The sequence below is a fragment of the Populus trichocarpa genome, chromosome 7 (genome assembly GCF_000002775.5).
Source record: "Populus trichocarpa isolate Nisqually-1 chromosome 7, P.trichocarpa_v4.1, whole genome shotgun sequence".
NCBI classification, from domain to species: Eukaryota; Viridiplantae; Streptophyta; class Magnoliopsida; order Malpighiales; family Salicaceae; genus Populus; species Populus trichocarpa.
Window position 1 is genome coordinate 14,773,004 of NC_037291.2, and position 16,488 is coordinate 14,789,491.

The 16,488-nt window shown below is 35.3% G+C and overlaps 1 protein-coding gene across 4 annotated transcripts; it reads left to right on the top strand.

Moving 5' to 3' along the window:
- The first annotated feature begins 2,038 nt into the window (after positions 1–2,038).
- Positions 2,039–15,289, top strand: LOC7491716 (homeobox-DDT domain protein RLT2). 4 transcript variants are annotated; one of them, XM_024604818.2, is made up of 18 exons: positions 2,043–2,858; positions 3,342–3,815; positions 5,368–5,450; positions 5,683–6,111; positions 6,184–6,273; positions 6,357–6,521; positions 6,607–6,829; positions 7,029–7,129; positions 8,097–8,183; positions 8,264–8,416; positions 8,511–8,666; positions 9,625–9,834; positions 9,934–10,617; positions 10,698–11,258; positions 11,501–12,127; positions 12,410–12,514; positions 13,345–13,608; positions 14,289–15,289. In XM_024604818.2, the coding sequence occupies exons 1-18, from the start codon at positions 2,720–2,722 to the stop codon at positions 15,084–15,086; spliced, it is 5,349 nt and encodes a 1,782-aa protein (XP_024460586.2). In that variant the 5' UTR covers positions 2,043–2,719; the 3' UTR covers positions 15,087–15,289. The 4 variants fall into 4 exon arrangements, with proteins under 4 accessions (XP_024460588.2, XP_024460586.2, XP_024460584.2 ...); XM_024604816.2 differs by having other exon boundaries at positions 2,044–2,858; positions 14,286–15,289; XM_024604819.2 differs by having other exon boundaries at positions 2,045–2,858; positions 3,342–3,806; positions 14,286–15,289.
- The last annotated feature ends 1,199 nt before the right edge of the window (positions 15,290–16,488 follow it).

Consider the following 16,488-nt stretch of genomic DNA (forward strand, 5'->3'; position numbering starts at 1 on the left):
TTTGATGCCGAGTTATAATTTAAAATATTTTGAAATGATCACGTTGTAAAAATATACTATATACTAACAAGCAAAAATATAAAACTTGGATTTAGAGGTGAGAAAAAAACTGAAAAATCGATAAAATTAGAAAAAATAACCAAAAAAACCGAACCGTGAAAAAATTTCGGTTACATAGTAAAAAAATTTCGGTCTAATAACTTTTTTTTGATAAAAACTGAACTGATTTGAAAATAATCACCTCTATTTTAATTGACGCATTACATTGTTCTGCCACTTGAATACAGATTTACTCATTGAGTATTTGAATTTGATCAAATCAACTATTTAGATAATTTAAAATCAAACCCGACCCAAGTTAGACCTTGAATTATTAAATTATATGATCAATTCACTGGGTTAGATAATATTTAATTTAATAATTATAATAATCGACTATTAGAATTGTGGAGAAGTCATGCGTCACTCCTATCTCTCTCAGAACCCCTCCATCATCAATAAAGCAAAGTCAACAAATCCTTTCAACTATAGAATTACTCTCTGGATTAAAGGTAATTATGTTTAAATCCTAGCATAAATCATCCATCTCTAATGAAAAAAAGAAAGATTATCATGTCAATGAAGAGTAGTGTCCACGCACTCCAATTGGTGTGGTAGAACTGTAGAAGAGCTTTTGGACAATTTTTTTTTTTCGTAGCAAGTACTCTGGACACAAGTTGATAGTACCTGGTGAATGTTTAATAGTTTTGTTTTTAGATATTGGTTAAGATTGTGTTTATTTTAAAAATATATGCAATTATTTTTTATATTTATTAATAATTTTAATGTGCTGATATTAAAAATTACAATAAATTATTTTGATGATTTTTTTAAATAAAAAATATTTTAAAAAAATATTCTATTTCGCAATACCAAACATATAAACCCTATTTAACATCTTGGTATAATATGATTAGATATATTTTTAGAGTGATCGTAATTTTAAAAATTATTTTATTTTTATTGCTTAAACCTTTTTTTTATTTTAAATTGTGATAAAAAAATTAATTAAAAACAAACTATAATTTATAATTTTTTCAAACTATAATCACCGCAACATTAAATAAATACAATTGGTGCATTAAATAGATCTCTTAAACAACAAAGAATCAAGAAACCTAGATAACCACACCACCCAGTATGAAAAGCCAAAACACCACCCAACTGGTGGATTAATCTTGTTTTGTTTTTGGTTTATATATAAATGAGAATTAGCAATTTATTTTTTAAATATAAAAATAATAGATTTATCCCTAATTTTTTTATTATTATATTAGTAGTTAACAATAAGCTTCAAATGAATTTAAGAATTATAGATTGAGGCTGAAAAGGTGAGATTAGAAGTTAGATAGGTAGGTGATTTAAAGTGGAATGAATATCCTAGAATTAGATGAAATTAAATGATATAAAAACTAAAAAAATTGGTAAATTTAGATATTTTTTAGGGTAAAAATCGGATGCCTAGCATAAAGTTGGGCTCAACAAGTGCATGGAATATAAATGAGGCCAACAACCTTGTTGGTTGAATTAATTGACATAATACTAGGACAAGATTGATAATCCTTAAGATTGATTAAAATTTATTAAGTTTGAGGAGAAGTTGAGATTATCATGTCAAAAAAATTAAAATAATAATCGGGGAAAGATGATACATTCTATAAGTACACAGTCAGTAAATTTAATTTAATCAAATTACTTATGAGTCTTAGTCTAGTTGATGCTAGTTTTAATAATGAGACTTTAAGTGTTAAAATTAAATAAAATTTATTAATTTTATTGTTTAAAAATCAATTAAAATAAATATCATTTTAAGGAAATAAAAAATAAAACAAAAGCAAAAACAATATCAAAACAAAAACCTTTCCAAAAACCATGGAGTTGACATTGAAAAGGTAACTCGTGAGTACTGAATTGAAACATTTTAAGACTACAGGAACTAAACATTACTTTACCACCCATTAATAAAAGTATAAAACTTGGAAAACAAAAGGGAGAGAGAGATAAAAACTTCACCTCCCTTCCTCCCTCTCAGACACACAATCCAAAAAAAAAGCCCACAATTTGTGAATCAATCTAAAACAATTCCAATCTCTCTTTTTCTTGGATTTCAAAAAATCAAAAAGTAGTCTTAGTATCATCTGACAAATACCAAATTTTATTATTATTATCACCTCAAAATCAAATAAAAAGATTTAAGAAAAGACAACATGAAAGAAGCAATTAGAGAGAGAAACACTGCAATAGTATCACTTGTTCAATCATTAAATCAAACCTTAAAACAATCTTCTCACCATTATTTTTTGTTACTACTTTATCATCATTTTCAACAACACAAAAAACAACAATCTTTATTATTAATCTTTATTATTAATTGCTCTTTTATTCTCTCATCAAATCTAAATCTTACCCTCACATCAAAATCACAACACTCACCACAAACAAAAACATCATCACCACCATTGATTCTTCTCCTGGAGAGAGAGACTTTACCTAAAAATTCTTCTCTTAGAGAGAGAAAGCTTGAAGCTTTATCCATGAATCAATCTGTCAAGTTTTATTTTTTGGGATTTCGTTGAGTTTAAATTTGTGGGTTTGGATCTATTCATTGATTTCTGAAGTGGGTTTGTTTTAAAAGTTGGTATTTCTGTTAAAGTTGGAAGCTTTTTGGTGATCTTGACTAATGGAGGAAGCTGGTGGTGGTGGTGGTGTGGAGGTGGAAGCGAAGAAGAAGACACCAGGAGAAGGAGAAGGAGAAAGTAAGTCTAAGAGGAAAATGAAATCTGCTTCCCAGCTTGAGATTTTGGAGAAAACTTATTCAGGTTTGTTTGTTTCAAGTTCTGAACTTTTGCATTTTTTTGTTTATGGTTTTGTTGTAAATTTGTGATTTTAACTGTTTTTTCGGAGAAATTATGATTTTTTGGAAGCTAAAATGTTGTGGTAGTTTGTAAAATGTCGAGCTTTTTAATGGGGTTTGTGTAATTTGTTTCATTTGTTCTGCTTTTTTAGACTAAATTTATGTTTTTCTTTTGTTCATTTGTGCAGGTTGGGTTTGCTTTTATTTATTTATTATGATTTTGTACAAAATTGTTTTCTTTAACTATTTTTGGTGGTTTATTTTGATTTTGGAAGCTGAAATGTAAAGCTTGTTTGTGAAATGCTAAGTTTTGTACCTATTTTGCTTTGTTATTTTTGCAGAATTTGTTTATATATAGTAATGGTGTGTTGTTATTATTCTTAATATATGTTTTTTTTATTATTAATTTTGTTGCTGGTTTGGTGTAAATTTGTGGTTTTCTTATTAGTGGATACATACCCATCAGAAGCAGCAAGGGCTGAGCTTTCAGTGCAATTAGGACTGTCCGACCGGCAGTTGCAGATGTGGTTCTGCCATAGGCGTTTGAAGGACAGGAAGGCACCTTTGGTGAAGCGCCCACGTAAGGAGTCACCATCACCAGCAGGGATGCCAGGTGGAGGGGAAATGGGAGTGGTGGCTGAGGTGGGAAATGAACACGGGTCAGGGTCAAGTCCATTTGTGCTTGGTGTGGATCCACGGCGAGCAGTTGGAAGGCCCACTGGGGTGGCTGTTCCAAGAATTAGTGCTGATGTGCAAGCAATGAAGAGGTATTATGAGCCACAGCAGTCTATTGCGGAGCTTAGAGCGGTAGCATTTGTGGAAGCACAGTTGGGGGAGCCTCTGAGAGAGGATGGTCCGATTCTTGGGATGGAGTTTGACCCCTTGCCACCGGATGCATTTGGTGCACCTATAGGTACTGTTGGTTTTGAGTTTTGTTGTCTGCATTCTGCACCTTTTTATTCTATGATCACAAGTTGAAATTTGAAGCCATGCAAGAAATTTATCAAATCACCTGAATGTGCTTTAATCAACAACATTGTAGATTGTTTTCCTTGGATTAGTATTTTTGGTTTGCACATGATATGTGATTATTGAATTTGAGCCTATTAGATAACTCTAATCAAATTATGATTATTTGTGAGATATATTGGCCCTGAAGAAATTATCAGTATAATAGAACATGTTAGAAATGGTTGTGATTTTTGGAGTATGAATGCATGAAATCTTAATTTGCTAGAAGTGTTCATTAGAGATGATGGTGGAAGTGGTTGTATAAAAAATATTGGATTTTTTTTTTGAAACTAAAAGGCCAACAGACAATTCCACAAGGCCCTGCTTTTAATTTTTTTTTTTGGTTTCTTTCACTGGTTCGGTATGTTGGGTTTATTTATTTATTAATGCACCTCATGTCTGGAATGTGTCTATTAGTGGCAGAAGTGATGTTGCCAAAACTTAGACAGATCTTTTCTATAAAATTTTGAATAAACAAGGGTATGTTGAGATTGACATGCTTTAGTAAATTTAACTTTGAAACCTTTCTTTAGGCTATAGTTTTCTTTACCATTGTCTTCCATCGTCCACAGATTTGGCTAGTCCCAGGTCTCAATGATTTTCTCACAAGATAGTAGAGGAATTTCAGAGTTGGTACCTTTTCAGGGTGTCTTTGATCGGAGAATGAAAGGTTCTTGTGAAACTTTTTAGTACCGAGTTGCGAGTTAAAGGCATTTGATATGAAAAAAAAGAAGAAAAAAACATGTCTTTTGCAATCTGAAAATGAAAATAATAATAACAAAAAAGACAGAAAAGAATGCATATGCACTGCACAAGCTCAAAATCCAAGTGTCATAGCCCATGGGCACAGAGAATAGCTTGATGATCCAAACTTCCCTCAGTTGTTCCCCTACATCTTTCTTTTACATGTTCCAATATGTGGTCATCTTGGGAAGGGCAATGGAGAAAATATTTATCAGGCTTCTTGTTGAGAGAATGTAGGTGGTTAAGGTGACATTTTTCAGTGCTTTAGCTAGGACTTGTAGAGTTGTTTCCATGAAATGAGGGAAGACTTCTCAAAGAACGATGTTTTGCTACCTGCAGCAGGTTTTTGTTCTGAGTTGATGTCATGCATGCTTCTAGTCACAAGATTGTTTAATTTCCTGGACTTATGAGTAAGAGATGTAATTTCTATGAATTTAGGGATCGACTATCTAGAGTGAACACTTTCAGAAATGTAGGTCATGCCAGCTTTTTGGGATATATAGTATGTGAAATGTTATTTAAGTGATAAGTTCACCTCTTTTGTGCATCCAGTTTTGATCTTTCTTCTTTTTTTACAATGAACATTAATCATGCTACCTTGTAGCTCAAACTTGAAGTTACCTGCTGTGGTTTTTTGCTGCTTTATGTGCGCCACTATTTGATGGTATTTCTGAGAATACTAGGTTTGAGCATCTGATGAGCTTTTTATATGGTTCTAGGATCAGCAACAACAGGGCAGCAGAAACAATCTGTAAGGATTGAGGCCAACCTATATGAGCGGCCTGATGTAAAACCCATCAAGGTGAAGATGCCCATCCTTTTACTCACTGAAAATTAAAACTAGTTTTCTCCCATTATTGTTTTTTTTTTCCCTGGCTTTTGCAATACTTTTCATGACTTGGTTTCTTTTGTTTTGATGTTTATCTGTTGGTAATGTCATTTACTTTTGGTGAATTGTGGAGTTTATATATTGTCCCCTTTAGGCCCTTGAATTTTGATGGGAAATAAATATGTTCTTCTGTTTCGTTTTTCAGAGTACTACAAGGACTCTGCATGAATACCAATTCCTTCCACAGCAGCCAACTGTTAGAGCGGAGGCATATGAAAGAGCTGCCCCTTCATGCCAGTATGGCTCACCTGCTGATGTTCATAATGTGAAGACTGAATCAATATCTGCCACCCTACCATTCATGCATGCAAACAAACAAGTGTCCTCTGGATATGATTTATCAAATCAAGTGCCCAGTCTAAGTCTTATGCCTCAAGAAAGCAGGCAGGGCCATCTCTTGCCATCTACTACAGGAGAGTACGAAACTGTAATACAAAAATGCTCGTTTACAAATATTGGTATGGATGCACAATCTGGTGCTCACCTGGTTACTGCATTGGACAATCCTTATATGTCATCTGACAGGAGAGTAACCCATGACGAGGATGCTTTGCGAATGCAGAGGAAACGCAAGGTATTAAGTGAAGCATTTCATAAGTTTTGAACTGTAGACTGGTAAACAATGCACTTTATTGACTTTTTGCAGAGTGAGGAGGCAAGAATAGCACGCGAAGTTGAAGCCCATGAAAAAAGGATTCGAAAAGAGCTCGAAAAGCAAGATATTCTAAGGCGAAAGGTCCGGGTCTCATATAAGAGTTTCCTTTTTAAAATCTGTAATTTCATACTGATAGTGTTATGTAACTTGTATTGTACATTCAGAGAGAGGAGCAAATGAGGAAAGAAATGGAAAAGCATGACCGTGAGAGGCGGAAGGAAGAAGAGAGGTTATTGCGTGAAAAGCAGCGAGAGGTGGAGAGATACCAGAGGGAGCAAAAGCGTGAACTGGAGCGCAGGGAAAAGTTCTTGCAGAAGGAGTCTATCAGAGTAGGTTCAAAAACCTTATTTAAGACTGTCCTGTTATGTTTGCCTGTGAGGAAAAATTGTCACTTTTGTTCATTTATGCACCCAGGTTGAGAAAATGAGACAAAAAGAAGAACTGCGTAGAGAAAAGGAGGCAGCAAGGCAAAAAGCTGCTACTGAGAGGGCAATTGCACGGAGGATGGCAAAAGAGTCAATGGAGCTTATTGATGATGAACGCTTGGAACTCATGGAGATGGCTGCCTCCAGCAAGGGATTGCCTTCGATTATTCCTCTGGACTTTGAAACTTTGCAAAATCTAGATTTATTTCGAGGTTGGTAATGTTGGATTTAATCAAACATACATTTGCTATTCTCATGCAAAATATTGATTCAGAGCCTTGGAAGATTTTACTGCTGCACAATATTTTATATATATATATATATATATTAAAAGGCACATGCATTTGTTTTGATTTATTGTGGGTCAATTTTCATTCCACTTGCAGCTTAACTTTTTATATTGCTTTTCAGATAAGCTGACTGAGTTCCCTCCCAAATCTGTGCTATTAAAGAGGCCTTTTCTTATTCAACCTTGGAATGATTCTGAGGAGAATGTAGGAAATCTTCTTATGGTGAGTTTCTGTAGTTTTTCCTAGTTTTTGTTCCGCTCTGCTTATCTTGGAAAGATGGGAATAGTTGAGACTGGAATGCAACGAAAGACTTTCTTCAGTACAAGATCACAAATCTTCTTTATACACTTTTGTAGTGTTCATGATGCATAATCTCATCTCATATTTTCCATAACTCTATGGAATGTGCTGGCTGCTCTATAGGGAACAGAAGGAAATCAGAAACTTCAGCTTTTCCTTGAGGCATATTTTAATCTTGTGTTATGCTTTTGTTTCAGATATTGATCCTCTGCCTGTCATTTATATTTTGGTTCGAGTAGGCACAGAAATCATTTTCTTTCCATGAGTTTTTTTGCTGCTTCTTTGAGGATAAGCATGATTTTCTCTTTCTATGTTTTCCTATGTCATTGTATTTTGGTTCAAGGAGGCACAATAATCATTTTTTTGCCACATTTTATTTCTCCTGTATATCTGTAAATCATTTATGATTAATGGCGTGCGATGAGTTTTCAAGTAATTGTTATGAAAATACTATTTGATTTATTAATGCCTGAGTTAATAAATGTGTGGTGGGTGGTGTTAATGAATTAAAAAAAGGAGATAGAATGAGTTTTCATTATATGTTAATATATATATATATATATTTTTTTAATCTTATTATCAATACATTGTTTATTTAATCTCCCTCAACACAGAGCCCATCTTTTGAACCGAAAATCTCACCTCTTCTATATATAGTTGAACCCTGATTGTATTGTTTCTTGTGGGTGTTACTGCTATGCTTTCCTTTTTAACCTAGAATATCCATGCCACTGTTTTCAATAAATTCCACTATAGAGTACATGTTCATTTATTTTGGACAGGAGTTTATTTCTTGGCAGGAAATGCAGCATTCCACAAGATTTAGAATTCCTAATGCATAGGCATATCTTTTTTTTTTAAGCATTTGAATTAAACTGTAAATTTATAGGTTTGGAGGTTCTTAATCACATTTGCGGATGTTCTTGGGATATGGCCATTCACTTTGGATGAGTTTGTCCAAGCTTTTCATGATTATGTAAGTATCCGTGGCATATGATGTAGGGTTACTTACTTTTTGTGGAATTCAGATGTGTTTCCTGCTCCCTGTACTTTCAGGATTCAAGGCTATTGAGTGAAGTACATGTTGCCCTATTAAAATCCATCATTAAAGACATTGAAGATGTTGCTAGGACACCTGCAACTGGGTTGGGGCCAAATCAAAACGGTGCAGCTAATCCTGGTGGTGGACATCCTCAGATTGTCGAAGGGGTAGGTCTTCTTTGTTGCCTGTTTCGGTGGCAATTTGATCTCCTCACTTATGTTCCTTGTTTCCATCCTAAACTATTTTGGGCTTCTATGTCAGGCGTATGCGTGGGGTTTTGATTTACGTAGCTGGCAGCGACACTTAAATCCATTAACTTGGCCTGAAATATTGCGGCAATTCGGTCTTTCTGCAGGTTTTGGGCCACAAATGAAGAAAAGGAATGTTGATCAGGCTTATCTCCGAGATGATAATGAGGTGGTTGCCTTTTTCTTTGGGTCATTTTTTTTTTTTTCTTGCAGTAACTGTTCTCCTATAGTTGCTCATGTTCCAGGTTTTGTTATTCATTGCGGATGGGTTATGCAAGCTATGAAAGCTTGAACTGTTTTCCAAGTTTGATTGTTGCTTTACTCTAAAGACGAGCATTTATCATAGTTTTGTACAACATATATCAGATTTTTTGTTGTCTAGAATGCTGTAGTCCTTGTAGGGTGACTTATTTACCAAACAGCTTATACTAAGGATTACTTCTGCTTCAGTATTTGTTATATTGTGAAACCGGTGTATCTTATTGTTTGTTCCATTGGTCCTTAAGCTTTCTATTTTTCAATATGGGGGCATACATACTGGTACTCGACCTTATTTTCATTTCTGTTTTGTCTTAAAATTCTCTCCAGTTTGTGGTTGGCTAGCTCTACTTCTGTTGTTTGACTTGTTGGTCAAATATATTTGCTTGACCACAGGGGATCTGGCATCTGATAGTTTGAGATGTGCTGTCACTTTTGATTGACATGAGAATTGTCTGATAAATGTAAAAATAATGTAGCTTGTGCTATCGATTTTTTATGCTGCACGTGCATGGTGGCATGGTTGCCTGTCCGAATGAGTTCCAGTTTTTAGGCCAATTTTGAGGAATTTCAATTTATCTACAATTTTGAGGAATTTCAATTTATCTACTTAGGAAGCTTGGAGGAACACAATCTCGTAATGATTCAGATTGCTAAGAAGTTCTATATTCTGCTTTCCTGAAGTCACATGTTTTCAAAATAAAAAAGAAAAAAACATGTCTAATAATTGTGCAGAAAATTTCTTACAATAATACTTAGAGATATTGCATGCATTTCAGGGCATACACTTCTCATTCCTATTGTTATTTTTTTTTTACTTTGGTTTTCCTCATAGTTTCCTTTTTTTTTCCTTTGTCATTAAAATTCAGGGTAATGATGGTGAAGATGTAATTACTAATTTACGGAATGGAGCAGCCGTTGAAAATGCTGTTTCCATTATGCAAGAAAGGGGATTTTCTAATCCACGCAGATCTAGGCATCGCTTAACTCCTGGTACTGTTAAATTTGCAGCATTTCATGTTCTCTCTCTTGAGGGGAGCAAGGGTTTGACGATATTAGAAGTAGCAGACAAGATTCAGGTACTTTTATAATGGCAACTCTTTATATTCTTCCCTCCATTGCATAAAGTTGCCTTATCTATTCACTTTGCTCTTTTTTTTTTTTTTATGTTTGGTAAGAAATCTGGGCTGAGGGATCTTACAACAAGCAAGACACCTGAAGCGTCAATTGCTGCTGCTTTGTCAAGGGATTCTAAACTTTTTGAGAGGACGGCTCCTTCAACATATTGTATACGTCCTGCATACAGGAAGGACCCAGCTGATACTGATACAGTACTTTCTGCTGCCAGAGAAAGAATTAGGACATTTAAAAGTGGTATTGTAGACGGAGAAGATGCTGATGATGCTGAAAGAGATGAAGATTCTGAAAGTGATGTGGCAGAGGATCATGAGATTGATGATTTAGGTACTGGATTGAATTCTAAGAAAGTGGCTCATGATTCTCCTGAAACTAATGAATTTAATGGGAAAACAGTCTTGGGGAATGGAAAGGAGAGTGGTGGTCTCAAAACTCCACAAGTCCGCCTTGAGAAAGTCAGAGCGGGTTTGACTTCCCTACATTCTGAAGGCACTAATGAGTTAAAGGGTGCTGGTTCTTCAATAGATGAATCTGTAGATGTTGCTGAAATCCACACCATTCCTGATCAAGATGTAGATATTGATGAAAACAACCTGGGTGAGCCATGGGTTCAAGGACTTGTAGAAGGGGAATACTCTGATCTGAGTGTTGAGGAGCGTCTAAATGCGCTTGTTGCATTGATTGGTGTGGCAATTGAAGGAAACTCCATCCGTGTTGCCCTTGAGGTATAATTTCCTTTTGTTTCTAATGAAATCTTAAAAAAATGCTATATGCTTGTCTCTAATCTCAGATGAGACTTGTTCAGGAACGCTTAGAAGCAGCAAATGCTCTAAAGAAGCAAATGTGGGCAGAAGCACAACTTGATAAACGTCGTATGAAGGAAGAGTTTGTCACGAGGACACAATATTCATCATTTACAGGGAACAAGATGGAACCTAACCAAACAATTTCTGCCACAGAGGGTAGACAAAGCCCAATGGTAAGTGTTGATGACAGAAATAACGGGATGCCTGTGAATGTATCTGTTCAGCAAGAACAGTTAAGTGACCAGCAGAGTGACATGAATTATCTAAATAATATGCCATTTGAAGGAAACATGCAAATGCAAGATTTATCTGCCGGTCCAGATAATCTGACATATCAGCAAGCAGGACATATTGCTGAAAAATCACGTTCACAGTTAAAATCTGTTATTGGTCACAGGGCAGAAGAGATGTATGTATATAGATCATTGCCCCTTGGTCAGGATCGCAGGCGTAATCGATACTGGCAGTTCACCACATCTGCTTCCCGCAATGATCCTGGCTGTGGCAGGATCTTCGTTGAGTTACATGATGGTCGCTGGAGGCTTATTGATTATGAAGAGGTATTTTACTTTTTGAACCCATATGCTTCACAAGTCTCTATGTACAAGTCAGACCACTTGTGCACACTTATGCATGGTGTTGATTTTACCATGTATGTGGAACATATAAGTTCCCTGTTCAAGTTCATTTTAAACTTTTTTCACCATCAAACAATGGCTAGTGCTCTATAAGTTCTCTGCCTACAAATGCATTTTTCATTTTTCTTTTGTTTGTTTTCATCATTTTTATGATATTCATGCAGGGTTTTGATACTCTGCTGTCATCTTTGGATGTACGTGGGGTTAGGGAATCCCATTTGCATGCAATGCTGCAAAAGATTGAGGTGCCTTTCAAGGAAACTATGAGGAGGAGAATGCTACGTGCTAACACCGAAGGACAAAGCAAAGATCCAATCAAAGCTGAAGCTGTTGAAATGACTGCTGGCCCTGAATCTGGCACTGGTATGGATAGTCCACGCAGCACTGTGTGTGTTCCAGATTCTGATATGTCTGAGACCTCAACATCTTTCACAATTGAGCTTGGAAGGAATGAAATTGAAAAAAATCACACCTTGAAGAGATTTCAAGATTTTGAGAAGTGGATGTGGAAAGAATGCTTCAAGTCTTCAGTCTTGTGTGCCATGAAGTATGAGAAGAAAAGATGCACGCAACTGCTTGGTGTTTGTGATTACTGCCACGACACTTACTTTTTTGAAGACAACCATTGTCCTTCTTGCCACAAGACGCACGCCTCTCAGACTGGCTTGAATTTTTCTGAACATGTGGCTCATTGTGAAAGGAAGCTAAAGATGGACCCTGACAGTGCTTTGTGTAGCTTATCTTTTCCACCGAGGATCAGATTGTTAAAATCGCTACTAGCTTTGATAGAGGCAAGTGCCCTCAATGTTATGGTTTGAATTAGACATATCCTCCTTGCCACATGTCAATATAATGGCTCAAAGCGTGGCAAGAAAGTCCACAGTTTTAAATAACAGCCATTATTTACAGAATCAGAGCACCTCGTAATAATTATAGTTATTCAGTGTTATAGTACTGTTATTGGTGATCCTTGACCGCAACCACTATTGCGATCAAAACCCGCAATTTAAAACTATGAGTATGTCACCTCTTTATTATTGCTTTCTTAAATTTTGTGTGCTTTGGGTTGGCAGGTTTCGGTTCTGCCAGAAGCTCTCCAACCTGTTTGGACCAATGGCTACCGGAAATCTTGGGGTATGAAGCTGCAGTCCTCATCATGTGTTGACGACCTACTTCAGGTTTATGTTTGGCCTTGTTTGTGGCATGAATTTTTGTGTTCTCCTGTCTACTTGGATTATGAAGACATGAACCTAGGATATTGGAACTACTGCTTAGCATTTGAGATGATCCTTGCATCCTATGATGATGATTATGTTTTCATGTTGAAATAAGTGCAACTGGCCAATAGACAATAGAGGAACACCCCCCCTCCCTGTTTTTACAGAAAATTTGGTGTCAAATGATGAGTGTAACACTCATTCATGGCGGCAGATTTAATAGCAATGATAGTGGTAGTCCAGAAATATTCACAGCAAAAATAAATGCCTACTTATAACTATATGCTCTTTAATTTTCAGTTCCAGAATACCATTGATGGATTGGTTATATTGCCATCTCGTTAAATCTTAGTGTGTGCATGATCGGGTCCATGGAATGCATCATGAATAGCGTGAAAAAGTAAATTGCATTATCTGGACAGGTGCAAGAGTTTGAAATTTATTTCATGCTTCCAGGGACTGTAATATTGGTATCAATTTGTTGGATAAGCTCTGTATGTAACATCAAAATGAGGGTGAAATTTGAATGTTGATTCATTATCTGTTCACATGTTGAGTGGAAGTTAATTGAAATCACTGTGTTTATTGCATTTAGAGTATTTCTAATCTACTTCCGTTAACATGTAATGCTACAACACTACATTCACTTGGTGATTTTTTACTTTTACCATTTGTCTTTTTTTGACAAAATGCTATACTGAGCTAATTGCTTCTTTCTCCTTTTCTAGTCTCCTCGTTAAAATTAATTTGGAGAACATATTAAGATGCAAGTGTACATTTCTCTTCCTCAGATTCTGACACTGTTGGAGATTGGCATGAAGAGGGATTATTTGTCCTCAAACTATGAAACCAGCAGTGAACTTTTGAGCTCATCTGACCCATCTGGATGTGCTGCTCATGATTCTTTCAATACAGGAACTGCTCCTGTTCTTCCATGGTTACCACAAACAACAGCTGCTGTAGCTCTAAGGGTCATTGAATTTGATGCATCCATCTCATACATGCTGCATCAGAAACTGGAGTCTCAGAAGGACAGGAGCGCTGGGAACTTTATTGTGAGTAGCCCACCATTTCAGAAGTTTTGTGCTTGATGATATGATAAACAAAAACCATTTGCATGTTTCATTAGTTTGTCATTTGAGAAAAAAAAAAGAAGAGCTTATGCCTTTTTTAGCTATAGACTGATGTCATGAAGTCATGCTTCCAATGAGTTGTCTCTTGGTCATTAAATGTGCATCTTGAAGTAGAAAGAAACCTGAGATTAGTAACACGACTACTAAAAGCAAGGGATGTAGGTCTGAAGCTTTTAGAAAGCTTTTGGTTACTGTCTTGAGATAGAAGAAACCATGTATGGGATATTGTCTCTGTCTGTCCCTCCAATCAAACATGTTTCTATCCTTCTGTCCCGGAACACTAACCAAATACAACCTTAAATTCTCTTGAAGCAACATAGTTTATTGGTTTCAGATGTAAAACAAGGCACAAAAATGATGGGCAGAGAACCACTATTAATTATCCCTTGTTGTAAAAAGCTTAGAGGAAAGTGGTAATTATGACATTTCATTTTAGCCTATAGAGGGTGTTTAAGATGGAACTACTGGATTTTGGGAAGGTGTGTTCTTCTGCAATGAACTTTTACACCTATGCTGGCCCAGAACATAAATCTCTCATTTGAAAATTCCAAGTTCACTCGTATTATATTGCCGACTCTTTTTTCTTAACTTTTTATTAGAAGCTGCCATCCAAGTATGCTGTCATGAAGTACACCCCAGATAATGAAACTACAGAAATCCAGCATCAAGCTGGGTTACTCCAAGAAGATGATTGGGTTGATGTAGGGATTGGGTTAGCTGGGTTGGGCCGTGAACAAGGGATCCGGGGCAGGGGTCGAGGTCGCACTCGTGGTGGGAGATCACAAACAAGGATTATTGGTTCCAGATCTGAATCCAGCAAGAGAAGTGCTTCCAGAAGTAGTGACAGATTAGAGAAGGTATTGTCATGGACGGGACGACCTCGTGGCCGTGGAGGACGTAAAAGTGGACGTCGCAGCATTAGAAGTAGGCAAAAAGCAGTCAAGAAAGCGGCTGAGATCATTCCTGAGAGAAAGATCCCCAAAAAAACTCTGTATGAACAATCGACAAGACGCATGGGAAGGCATGTCCGGAATGGTGATGAAACAAGGTTCCACACGGAGGATGCTGAAAATGCCAGCAGCTCTGAAAGATCCGAGTACAATGATGAAAATGAAAATATTCCTGCATCAGGAGATGAATATGATGACCAGGTAGTGGATGACTATGCAGGTGGTTTTAATGGCAAGTCTGATGACTTGCTGGAGGGAAGTGATTATAATATTGACAGCAATGAAGAAGATGATGATGATGATGCCATGAATGAAGATGAAGATGAACATGGGGACTTGGATGTTGAGGAATACATCAACAGGGACTCCGATGAGGATGGAATCAGGGATGGAGTACAAAATGGGGCCCAAGATGGTACCGAATCTTCATCTTCAGATTTCAGTGACTAGAGAAATAACCTTAAAAGTGTAGAATATTGCTGATGCAGGAGAAATAGTCAATTCCTTGATTTGTATTCTTTACTGAAATCTGCTGCACACACTGTAATTGAAGTTAATGTAATTATAGAGGAAGCAGTAACTGTGCATAGCTCAAAGCACCATCACTGTACTGGAAATCAAAATATCAATGATTTGTTCTTTGGTCTAAGAAATTTTCCTCCAAGTTTAGACCTTTTGCTATCAAAGTTCAATACAACCTTAACATTGCCATCATGATAAACAAAAAATCAGTGTAACATATCGAGATTTCAAGATTCATTGAATAGTTCCTCCAGCAAAACAATTAAAAATAGAAAATTTAAATTCAATGTACCAAACTAAAACTGTTCTTAAAACAAAACTTCATTGCAATAATCATAGAAAATCCAAGAACAGACTTGTGCAATCTGCGCAATTGTAACCTCAACCTCTACACCAGGTCAGCAGAGCTGAAAAACATACATGTATGCACATTGAACCATCCAGATCCATTACACAAAGAACCAAGTTTTCAAATTCCAAAAGCAACTAAGATACAATAATAAAAAAGACAGGTGAACTAATAAAGTCTAGAATTTAAATCAATGTTTTCACCACATGAAACTTTTCGAGTCGTAATATGAAGGATTTTGGTTGGTATCTTAACTCTCAAGCTCTTATCCTTAACACCATGAATAATATCAGCACACATTACATATATTAACAAAAAAAACAAAAAACAAAAACACAAGGAATTAAAAACGAAAGGAAAAAAAACCCAAGTTAATAAATTGAAAAACAAAGTAAAAACAACCTTTTTTAAGATTCTTGATGTTCATTGAAGAAAAAATAATCCATATTCGATGAATTTGTTCTCGAGGTTTCTCCAAACCAAGCTTAACAGGTTTCTTAGTAGCAACAGCCATAGCTTTTCACTTTTGTTATTTAAAAGAGAGAGTGACGTGCTTTGTGAATAGGGGGTGTTTGTTTACGTGGCAATGTAGTTTTTTTATTTCAAATTAATATTTTTTTATAATTTTAAATTGTTTTTATATCCTATATTAAAAATAAACTTAAAAAATATTAATAATTTATTTTAATTTATAAAATTAATAATTAATATTCAACTTTTTTAATTTAAAAAATAAACTTAATTTATAAAATAAACTTAAAAAATATTAATAATTAATATTCAACTTTTTTAATTTATAAAATTTATTTCTCATTATTTTAATAAACTTAAAAAAATATAAATAATTTATTTTTAAACTCATTTTTCATTATATAATCAAAACATTAAAAAATATTTTTCAACTCATTTTATGTTACAGTATTAAACATAAAAAATAATTTACCTTTCAAAAATTAAATTTTACAAGAAAACCGAAACCAC

Coding starts and splice junctions, on each gene's coding strand:
- LOC7491716 (XM_024604816.2), top strand. CDS start 2,720: ATGGAGGAAGCTGGTGGTGGTGGTGGTGTGGAGGTGGAAGCGAAGAAG. Junction 2,859..3,341: donor TTTGGAGAAAACTTATTCAG/GTTTGTTTGTTT, acceptor TTTTCTTATTAG/TGGATACATACCCATCAGAA. Junction 6,522..6,606: donor TGCAGAAGGAGTCTATCAGA/GTAGGTTCAAAA, acceptor TTATGCACCCAG/GTTGAGAAAATGAGACAAAA.